The following is an 11844-nucleotide window of genomic DNA, read 5'->3' on the forward strand; positions in this document are numbered from 1 at the left end:
CTTCCCGTTCCCCGTTATCCCGTATATGGTGATAAAATGTAGCCTTACAGACGTGGCTTTATATTGATAAAAGAAATTTCAAAATCAATTTAGAGGTTATATGATACATCCTACAACACCACAATATTACTTCTTTATAATATTAGTAAATAAATAACACGTTAATAGGAAATTTCGTCCACATCATATATAAGTACAAAATACATAATAAATAAAAATAAATAATTTTTGACGGCCTTCGTGGCGCAGTGGACCTACAAGACGGAGGTCCTGGTTTCGATCCCCGGCTGAACCGATTGAGGTTTTTTAATACCTTACAGACAAAGACGTACCGCCAAGCGATAAAAAAAAATACGAAGTTTATGCTATAAAAGTCATTTATTTCCCATTCAACTAACATAAATATTACATGAAGGCTTAGTGTTACATCTCCTGATAGCTCTGTTACATTTTCAGATAGCTCATTATATCTCCTCGAGTGCCTCCATCTCCAGATACTCCACGTCTCCGTCCAGGGGCTCCATGCCGTGCATCCTGCTGAGAGCCTGCTCGATCTCACCACCCTCCCAGTCTGGCTCCTCCTGGGAGAACAAAGATCACTGTAATATCTCCTCCTACAGGCAAAGTCTCCTTATAGGAGGGAAATATGGAGCTTAGACCCACCACAATGGTCAGGATTTCCAAGATAATATAATTTTAATTTTTTTTAAAACCACTTTATGGTGGTAAACCATTTACCGGGATAGACTCCTTAACATGCTATTTGTGGTACGAGGATTGGGCCAATCCGATTCTGAAGTCAAATAGACCAACCTCGGGACAAACGAGGCAGTCATTAACGATGGGTATCTAATATTGGAAATTAAATAAGATAGAAAAATCCTTCTACGTAGATAATGTTTTAGATGTCTGTTAGTTAGTCACATTGTATTATTTTCAAGTTGTAGATTGATCTAGTTTCTTTACCTGTGGTATTTCTCGACGATGCACTCTGGCGTGACGTTTCATAGCGGCTACAGACCCGAATCTGTGAGAAAAAGTATATGAGTAAATGAATGCAGTGTAAAGTGTAATACGTACGTGCGCGCGCACTGGTCGCACTCTCACAGCAGTGTAATGTGTAATAAGTACGTGAGCGCGTACTGATCGCACTCTCATAAATAAAAAAATAAAATAAAATAAAAAATAAAAATAGCCTTTATTCTCTGATTGCTGAATACATATGATATACCTAATACTATTACTTAAATTATACACCAGAGCAATCAGGTTGTCCTTCGACATAGGCCTCCTCTAGACATTTCCACTCTACTCTTTCTCTGGCCATCCCTCGCCATCCTTTCGGCAGGTCATCCTCCCATCTCTTATGTGGTCGTCCTTGCCTCCTTTTCCCATCTCTGGGGTACCACTGCATGATCGCACTCTCACAGCAGTGTAATGTGTAATACGTACGTGCGCGCGCACTGGTTACTCTCTGAGAGCAGTGAAATGTGTAATACATACGTCCGGTCGCACTGGTCGCACGTGACAGTAGTGGGGGGCGCAGATGCGCTAGCATCTGGGATGTCCGCCGCCTCACCCGCGTGGCACTTGCGAATGTGCGCCAATAAGTCGTTTCTGGAATAAATGTTTTTTATTATAACATCATAATCATTATCAGCCCATTCTAATGGCCCCTTTCATTATCAGAGACGGTATAAGGAGGGCAGAACCAAAATGCTCTTCATTACAGGGAGCCTTTGAATAATAATGTTTGACTCAGTGATGGTCACTTTCTAATGATATGGAGTACATTTTACCTAGACAGAAGTCTTAACATGAATTCAAACGCATAGGCTTGCAACACCAGCATCACCAAATTCCATACTCAGAGCTGACAATTATTGCAAGATAATTTCAATATTTCATAGACCCACGACTTCATGATCCGACATACGTTAATCACCGCAACAACAAGGCATGTATGGATGTGTCACCTGGTAGCGAACCGCAGTATGCAGGCGTCGTAGCCGCAGACGAAGCGGTCCGCCTGGCGGTGAGTGAGCGCGTGCGCCGCGTGCGCCTCGGCGGAGGGCGAGGCGGCGAAGCACTGCGCGCACAGCAGCGGCGGCGAGCGCGTGTGCGAGCGGCGCGCGTGCGCCGACAGCGCGCTGCGCGAGCCGCAGCGGACGGCGCACAGCGGACACGTCGCCGCGCACGTCGCTTCGTGGCGGCGCAGCTCCACGCTGCTCTGTGAACATTATACAGTAGAACCCGTTTAATACGATTTCGCTGGGACCCAACTAAAAACGCGTCTTAGACGGGAAAGCTTATTATACGGGTGGGAGGACACATACTGTGCGGTTTTATGCACTAATTTAATGTTACGCTGGTTATATGTGTGATGAGTGGACTGTATTTATTTGTATTTTGTATGTATGTATGTATGTTTGCTAATTTCTGCCAAAACCAAACAAGTAATTTGTGATCCACACCAACCTTGCATCACTCGCCCCCAATGGCAGCACGGCAAGACCAAGGAGAGCCCGCGATTTGGAGTAGTTCTTTCTTGAGGAGGTAGGCACCCACAAACACACAAATTGTTCTTGCAAGAAAAACGTTTTCTTATAGTTAACGCGCGCACACGGTGCGAATTTGTTTTTTAGGCACGGCCGAATGAAAGAAATTCGCGTACAGGTACGACATGCACACAGCACGGCTGGATGATGCAATATGAGAGTGGCAAAGTAGTCCAAGATGGCGTCTTCCAGAGATGACGCTTGCATCAGTTGTCAAACCGACATCTGACATTGATTGACGATTGACACAATTCTGATGTGGTTTTTTCAAACTACCTGCATGGTAATGGCAAGATTGAACATACCCCCCACCGAAATCAGCATGATGATTTCCCATAAATAAATGTAGGTAAGTATGTTGTATGAGAAAAATAAATAAAATGAAAATTATAAATGAGTAATAGTTTACGAAACTATATTGTTAGTGTAATTGTATAGTGTAAAATTAATCTTAATAACTACGAGTTACTGTTAAAAATTAAATTTAATATTAATTTGCATAGGGCAAAGGACAAATTTTATTTACAGGTCTTTTATAGACCCCGTTTTGTGTTCGAACGGTAACTACGCGAACTATTTTATCAATACCTGGATGCACTTCTTCTATTCTACCTAAAGGCCATTGCAATGGTTTACAAAGATTCGATTTAAGAAGAACTAGGTCACCTACGTTAACGTTAGGTTTTGAAGTGAACCATTTCTCTCTCTGTTGAAGAGTGTGGAGGTAGTCATCCGACCAACGCTTCCAGAAAGATTGCGTAATTTTTTGAATTGCTTGCCACCGAGACAGTCTGTTCAAAGGAACGTCCTCAACATCATATTCGGGGACAGCAAGAAGACTTTGACCTATTAGGAAATGTCCTGCGGTAAGTACGTCAAACTCATTCGGATTGTTGGACAACGAACACAATGGTCTAGAATTCATTATCGCTTCGATTTTACAAAATATTGTGGTAAGTTCTTCAAATGTAAGGATTCGGTTGCCAATTGTTCGATACAAATGATGTTTGGCTGATTTAATGCCAGCTTCCCAGAGACCTCCCATAGAAGCTGCGTTTGGCGGATTTAGACGCCATTCAATACTGCGCGACGCTAGTCCGTCAAAGATTTTACTATGGTTATTTTTATCTCGAAAGAAATTACCGATTTCCTTTAAATGCTTACCAGCTGCTAAAAAGTTACTTCCGCAATCAGTTTGCAAAGTCCGGCAAAGACCTTTGCGTGCCGTTAGGCGATCTAAGGCTGCCAAAAAGGTATCACATGACAGGTCTGTTATTACTTCCAGATGCACGGCTTTGGTAGTAAAACACACAAAAAGACATAGGTAAGCCTTATAACCTTTAGCATTACGGCGCGGGCTTTCTTTTACCAAAAAGGGACCTCCTATATCACAACCGACATGGTCAAACACTTTGCCAGGTTTTAACCGAGAAGCGGGTAACGTAGCCATTGAGGGCTGAATAATATTTGGATTAAATTTAAAACACTGAGCGCATTTTGATAATACTGAGCGAATAATGCTACGAGCATTTATTATCCAATAAGTTTTACATAAAATTCCTTGCAACGTGCGAGGACCTGAGTGTAAATACACTTTGTGAAAATATTCAATTAGTGAAGTTGCAGTTTTACATTTTTTAGGAAGCAGCAATGGATGTTTCGTACTGTATGGAAGGTCGGCTTGTGAAATCCTACCCCCCACCCTGAGAAAACCATTAGGATCAACGAAGGGTGAAAGTTTACGTAGTGAAGCTACGTATCCCTTTTTATTCAACGTATCAATTTCGGTACTAAAATGATTACTTTGAATAACACGCACGATCGTGTCACGGCTTTGTTGTAGTTCATTAGAATTTAAATTACCGGAAATTCGATTTGAATTAGACTTTAGGTTATGTATGAACCGGTGGCACCAAGCTAGAACGCGTTGCAGTTTGTTAAATGAAGAAAATTTATCGAAGGTTTCCTCAAGATCGTTAAGTAAAGCTTTATTTTCACTTGATACTAATGTGAATGTATCTACGTTGGACTTTAACTCAGGAATAGATTTTAAATTTTTTACAAAAAATGTACTGGTGGGCCAGTCATTGGGATCGTTATACAACCACTCCTGTCCATGAAACCACGTATTCTGTACAATGAGAAGTTGGCTAGGCAGCGCGCCACGTGAGCACAGGTCTGCGGCATTATTTTCACTGCTTATGTGATACCAGCGGTTCGGTGGAATTACATCAATAATCTCACTGACCCTATTAGAGACAAAAGTCTTTAATTGATAAGGTGGCGTTTGTAGCCATGACAAAACGACACTTGAGTCGCTGAGAGCGACGATTGTATATTTAAAATCAGTTAGGTTTTTTATTATAAATTTCAAAACCTTGGCTAGCAGCACGGCTGCCATTAATTCAAGTCTTGGAATTGACAGTACAGGTTTTAGAGGAGCAACCTTTGATTTGCTGGTCAGTAATCGAACTTTAACTTCTCCGTCCGCTGTTGTACTGCGCAAGTAAACACAGGCGGCATACCCTTGTAATGATGCATCACAAAAACCGATCAGTTGAACGTTAGAAAAGTTAGATGTTAACAAATGACGCTCGATCCTTAAGTCCGCTAGGGTTGACAACTCGTTAATAAATCGATTCCATTTATCGTAAGTTTCTTGTGGAATTGTATCGTCCCAACCGAGCCCTAATTTCCACAAATCTTGCATTATACATTTTGCAAGAAATGTACAGGGTGATATAAATCCGACTGGGTCATATACGCTCGCGAGTAATGTCAATACTGAACGTTTAGTAGGCTTAATATCCGTTAAGTTGTAATTGAACGAAAAACAGTCAGCAGAAGGCAACCAAGTCAATCCTAAAACTTTTAATGAATTGGATAGTGAATCCTCTTCAAAATTAATTTTTGAAACTATTTCTAAATCTAGTTTCGATAGAAAATCTGGTCTATTACTAGCCCACTTTCTGAGATCAAAACCTCCACTCTTAAGAAGAGACATGAGCTCATCCTGTAACGTACAGGCTTCGGTGATTGTTTGGCACGACCATAACAAATCATCAACGTAAAATCCTTGCTTAAGCACAGCAGATGCGCGAGATTGCGGGTTGTCTGACGCGAGTTGATTCAAGGTGCGGACCGCGATGTACGGTGCGCTACGGAGTCCGTAGGTATTTGTTTTCAATTCGTACGTACGCACCGGATTCGACGGGTTTTCGCGCCAAAGAATATGCTGATATTTACGCTCTTTTGGGTCAATAAGAATTGCTCGATACATTTTAGATACGTCTGCAGTGAAGCATACGTCATAAAGTCTAAAATTCATAATTATTTTCAAAATATCTGCAAGTAATTTACGACCCGTTAAAAGGATATCATTTAAGCTAACTCGACTAGTAGTCGGAGCTGAGCCATTGAAGACAACCCTAAGAGGGGTTGTGCTGCTTGAAGGACGCAATACGCTATGATGAGATATAATATATTTGGAGGGTTCCGTACCCGTGTACAGTTCCATATGTCCTAATGATTCGTATTCACGCATAAAATCAACGTACGCACTTCTTAAATCAGGCGAACGCACGAATCGACGCTCCATTTGTTTAAGTCGGTTAAATGCTAAATCATATGAATCACCTAAAGGTTCATGTATAGGGTTGATCAAAAGAGGTGAAATATAGCGGCCCGTTTCATCGCGATAATGTTTTTCTACATATAGTTTTTCGGCAATTTCCTCAAGCGGACTCATGGGTGTCACGCACGGCGCTGACTCCACTTCCCAGAACGTCTTGAGAGTGTCATTGAGGAGATCATCCTGACTCGTGTACGACACGAGTGACGTTGTAGATTTAACATTATCCGAAGATGGAATCGTTAACTTTCCGGAGATAACGTATCCAAACACGCTGCTCAATGCGGCGGGTAAATCATTATTAATAATAATTTTATTTCCGTCATAAACGTAAGGAAAAATATCACCTGCTATAATTAAGTCTATTTGTGACTTTTTATAAAACTGAGGATCAGCTAAAATTAAATTATTATAATTATTTACTATATTTTGCGGGATTTCAAACGTAGGTAAATCAGAAGTAATTTTTGTTAACACTACGGCATCGATATTAAAACTGGGTGTATCAATATGACGCGGCTTTATAATAAATGACGTCATTCCTTGATTTTTTACATGTTCACCAGAGAGACCGAAAATATTTAAAGGACATTTACGTTGTGACAACCCTAAGCGCTGAACGCAACGTGTAGTTATAAAGTTCGTTTGAGCGCCCGAGTCAATCAGAACGCGGCACGGCTGAAACTCACCAAATCGGTCTTGTATACGGACAACCGCTGTTCCTAACACGACACTACGGTGTTCAGTCGCGCCTGCGTGGCAGCACGGCTGCACGTTCGACGCGGTGCTAGACGCTAGCGTAGTAGTGGGTTCGAGTCCCGACGGGTGCAATAAAAAATGATGAAGCTCAGAGCAAACTATACACCGGAATGAACTTGTACATTCATTTTCATTTGAATGCGTATTTTTTAAACAATTTTTACATAATTTTAATGCTATGGCACGCTTGATACGCTCAGCACTGGTCAGTTTACGAAACTGACTGCATCTGTATATCATGTGGTTTTCCCCGCAGTGTAAACAATTAATTTGTTTCGACGAAGACACATGAGAGAAATTTTTAAAAGAACTTTTATCAGATTTTACCTGTTTGACATTTTTCGGTTGAGGTTTATTTTGAACAGGGGTTGTACTTGACCTTGAAACTGATTCACAATTATCCAACACTTTAATGTGATTATGGATAAACGACATCAAATTTTCAAAACTAGGAATCGAACCTTGATCCGTATGTTCTTCAAACGATTTTCGTGTATGTGGATCAAGAGCCTTTAATGCGATGTGAAACAAAATGAAACTACCTAAATTATCAATTTTTAATGCTTGAATAGCCTTATACGAATGATCAAAATGTTCTATAAATGTATTTAAATGTACGGAGGATTCTTTAGTTAACTGCGAAAAACTAAGCATTTTATCCAGATATCTACTTACTATCAACCGAGGATTTTGGTACTTGCAAAGTAAACTATTCCAAACTACGTCATAATTCTGACCGGTAATCGGAACACTTTTAACGATATTTAACGCAGGACCCGTCGTACACGATAATAAATAATGGAATTTATCTATATTAGGTATATTCGCCTTATTATGAACCATTGAACAGAATGTTTCGTAAAAGGTAGCAAAATTTTCTATATCACCGTCAAAGCAAAATAGTTTTATTTCTGGAAGTTTCGTTCGAGACTCTGATAAAGAATTCTCGACCTTATTTTTATTGACATAAGGTTCACATGATGCAGCAACTAGTTTTGATTTATAGTATAATTCGTCGAAGTTTTTTAAATCCGAATTACTTAAACGCGACGATTGATCGTTTTTCAGTTCTTGTTCGTAAATTTCAAATATAATATGTTCAAAGTTTGACCTTAAGTGGTCAATTTCTTTTACTCGTAATAAGAATAAATCTTTCATTTCATTGTCACTGATTGTTTTTGATAGATCGTACACCGCTTGCATTTGTTCAAAGCACCGTTCTTTCCGTTTTATTAGGACGGATAATGCAATCGGTGTATCAACCTGTTCTAGATCTTTTTTAGGTGGCATGATGAATGATTAATAAAAATTATGAAGTAAGATATAAAGTACCTACAACCGGGTCGAAGGCCAAAAAATTGTGCGGTTTTATGCACTAATTTAATGTTACGCTGGTTATATGTGTGATGAGTGGACTGTATTTATTTGTATTTTGTATGTATGTATGTATGTTTGCTAATTTCTGCCAAAACCAAACAAGTAATTTGTGATCCACACCAACCTTGCATCACTCGCCCCCAATGGCAGCACGGCAAGACCAAGGAGAGCCCGCGATTTGGAGTAGTTCTTTCTTGAGGAGGTAGGCACCCACAAACACACAAATTGTTCTTGCAAGAAAAACGTTTTCTTATAGTTAACGCGCGCACACGGTGCGAATTTGTTTTTTAGGCACGGCCGAATGAAAGAAATTCGCGTACAGGTACGACATGCACACAGCACGGCTGGATGATGCAATATGAGAGTGGCAAAGTAGTCCAAGATGGCGTCTTCCAGAGATGACGCTTGCATCAGTTGTCAAACCGACATCTGACATTGATTGACGATTGACACAATTCTGATGTGGTTTTTTCAAACTACCTGCATGGTAATGGCAAGATTGAACACATACATAGTTATAAAAATTATTGTATTTGGTGTAAAGACTACCTAATTATGCTACTTAAAGTAACCACTTATTCTGGTATGACAAATTTATGGTATCTGGTATGATTTTGAGGCATTAGCAATTAAGAAATTTTCAATTAAATTTGACTATTAGCAGTGTGTCTCAAAATTTTCAGTTAAGAATCGCACCATGTCAAGGGTCGTTTGCTTTCAGTTCTTTAAGATATCATTTATTAGTCTTGTCCTGCAATCTTGTTTAAGGATCTTTATGACATCCTGATCTATCTGTTGCAATTTATTTGTCGCGTTAGGAAATGTATGAAAACATGTCTCATGTTGTAGGGACTGCCGTAAAATTACGTATTATGCGAGAAATAGTTTTAAGCGTGATCGTCTTAAGCGGGTTCTACTGTATATACAATCAAAACCAGTTATTACTCCTGACTGAATGCCAACAAACACTATTTCACTATGCCTGTAGATGGTAGCACGCGTCTTAAAAGCCTCGCCCGATTCGGCCTCGACGAAAACTGTTTCTTTTCGTAACGCATTAATCGACTTACTTCCCAAGACAAACGTGCATAATGAAGTTTTACTAATTCAAAAACTGATGCTGTAACTGCCGGCAACCAGTATGGATAGGGAAAACTAGTCAGCGGCGATCACAATAAATTGGAAGCATTGCCCGGGTGCAATTGTAAGCATGTACGAGTATAGTAGTATCACCTGACAAGCGACAGCGCACAGATTGCACACCAGGCTCTGCGCGTCCGCCGCGGCGTGCAGTATGGAGTGCTCCTTCAACGCGTCCCTGCTGGTGAACTGCGCGCCGCAGGTCCAGCACGAGTGACGCGCCCCGCTCGGGTGCGTGCTCACATGCTCGCGGTACTCACTCGCATGCTAGGTTGTACGACAGTTTTATATAAATAATAATTCATAGTTTGTACAAACAACAGAAAATCCAAGAAATTGGTGTTGAATTTAAATAATTAAGCTATAGCTTCACTGGAGCCATGATAGCCCAGTGGATATGACCTCTGCCTCCGACTCTGGAGGGTGTGGGTTCGAATCCGGTCCAGGGCATGCACCTCCAACTTTTCAGTTGTGTGCATTTTAAGAAATTAAATATCACATGTCTCAATCGGTGAAGGAAAACATTGTGAGGAAACCTGCATACCAGATAATTTTCTTAATTCTCTGCGTGTGTGTAGTCTGTCAATCCGCATTAGGCCAGCGTGGTGGACTATTGGCCTAACCCCTCTCATTCTGAGAGGAGACTCGAGCTCAGCAGTGAGCCAAATATGGGTTGATGACGATGACGATAGCTTCACTGCAATAATGTAATGAAATATACTGTATATTCTAAACACACTGCTGTAACTATTCTTAAAGCTAGTTAGACAAGTTTATAAATAGTTAAGATAGGTTTGCTCTTCCAGAAAAATTGGATGCAACAGAGACGTGAAGTGAGACAGTGTTATAAGATTTGTGACAAGAAAAAGACATTTTGTTTGTCTTTTATCACAATGAAAGAGAAATATTTCCAATTTGTCTGTTATTGATTGACTATTGATTTAATTTACCAGAATCAAATGTAACCTGTATTTAAAGGTCACTTAGACTGTAACTCTCCATACCACATGTATTCCACAATGATTTTATCTTTATTACCAAGAGAGTGGGAGAATTATAAATTTATAGCATACTCAGCAAACATAATTAAATATGGAGGACTGTAGTCATGTCACATTATAGTAAACACTCTGCCAATTAAAATTGAGTATTCAGAAGTAATTCAGCATTTACCTGAAAAGACAATGGACAAATTGAGCATTGATAAACACTGTCCCCGCATGCATTCCTAGCTTTCTCCAAATCCTCATCATCAGCTGCGGCAGCCGCGGCCAAGGCGTCTTTGTCCACCATAATAATATCATCTTCACTGTAAGCCCCACCAGAGTTAGGGCCACCCACAACAATGAAAACATCAATTTTCTGTGTCAATTCATGAAGTTTTCGTCTTAAGGCACGAATCTTCTCACTGAGAGGAGGTGCCGTTCTAGTGCTCAACGCTGAGCTGAATTCATAAGCTTCTAAAGCACGGCGTATGCAGCTAGTACACAGTTTTCCATCTGGTAGAACCTGAAAAATATGATAATGAAGTTTTATAAACTAAAGCTTAACTGACTGACTAGGCTATGGTTTAAAAAGCCATATCTTGAAGAAGAAGTCTTAGGTTGCTCTATCAAATATTGATTTAAATTAAAGAAATTCTCTATAGCAGTCTTGAATTGGGAAGCTGGTGGTATTCTAAAGTTCAGAAGAGTACATTAAACTGCAAGTCCTGGTAATTATCAGCTTAGAGAGCATTAGTCATTACAGAAATCTAAGGCAACAATCTGCTTTCTAGTAGCACAAGTCTTCTCTATTAACACTTTCTGAAGTGTGTGATAGTCATTATGAATAAGAGTACGGCTGATTAAACTAAACAGCTTAATAGAAAGATACATTGAATTTGTAAAATGTGCAAGTTTTTGACCAAGTTGTTACCTTATTGTTGTTTATGTGCAACAGCATAGTTCGCAGAGGCACTTGCATGGGGGGAGCGCCGGCGTCATGCTCCTCGGGGGTGAGTAAGTCGCCTCCGCCGCCGCAAACGGAGCAAGTTTCCGCCTCGGCTTCTATTTTCATTATTGTTGTATTCATCGCGATGTTGTCAATGATCTCTGCTATTTCTTTATTATTGCACTATTTTAACATTATCAGCTTTGATATAATATTTGGAATAATTATTTCAACAATTAATAAAACTGTCAAAAGTCAAAACATTAGAGAAAAACGTCAAATGATGAAAGAAAAGAAAGAATGAAAGTGTGTAAAAAATATAAATGTTAAGTTTGACTTTGACTTTCATTTGACAACTGTAAACAGATTTTATTAAACACAGATTCAGTGGCCAGTGGAACAAATGAAAGCCATAAAAAAGAATTGAATTGAATTTAAACACAGATT

The 11844-nt window shown here is 39.8% G+C and overlaps 1 protein-coding gene across 2 annotated transcripts; it reads right to left on the reverse strand.

Moving 5' to 3' along the window:
• Positions 1-359: 359 nt before the first annotated feature.
• LOC112048613 (zinc finger protein 62) lies at positions 360-11700 on the reverse strand. 2 transcript variants are annotated; one of them, XM_024086221.2, is made up of 7 exons: positions 11383-11700; positions 10639-10974; positions 9559-9732; positions 1977-2230; positions 1504-1617; positions 967-1027; positions 360-581 (listed from the first exon to the last, which is right to left on the reverse strand). In XM_024086221.2, exons 1-7 carry the CDS (start codon positions 11536-11538, stop codon positions 465-467), a joined length of 1212 nt encoding a protein of 403 aa, XP_023941989.2. In that variant the 5' UTR covers positions 11539-11700; the 3' UTR covers positions 360-464. The 2 variants fall into 2 exon arrangements, 1 of the variants encoding a protein (XP_023941989.2); XR_008251056.1 differs by lacking the exons at positions 360-581; positions 967-1027; positions 1504-1617; ... (1 more) ...; positions 10639-10974; positions 11383-11700 and adding an exon at positions 2479-9536 and having other exon boundaries at positions 2090-2230.
• Positions 11701-11844: the final 144 nt, after the last annotated feature.

The sequence above is a fragment of the Bicyclus anynana genome, chromosome 8 (assembly GCF_947172395.1).
Source record: "Bicyclus anynana chromosome 8, ilBicAnyn1.1, whole genome shotgun sequence".
NCBI classification, from domain to species: Eukaryota; Metazoa; Arthropoda; class Insecta; order Lepidoptera; family Nymphalidae; genus Bicyclus; species Bicyclus anynana.

Bases quoted from the DNA above. Each gene is read 5' to 3' on its own strand.
- LOC112048613 (XM_024086221.2), bottom strand. From the start codon at position 11,538: ATGAATACAACAATAATGAAAATAGAAGCCGAGGCGGAAACTTGCTCC. The intron at 10,975-11,382 runs GTAACAACTTGG...CATATTTTTCAG, and splicing joins TGCACATAAACAACAATAAG to GTTCTACCAGATGGAAAACT. The intron at 1,618-1,976 runs GTGACACATCCA...CATTTATTCCAG, and splicing joins ATACTGCGGTTCGCTACCAG to AAACGACTTATTGGCGCACA.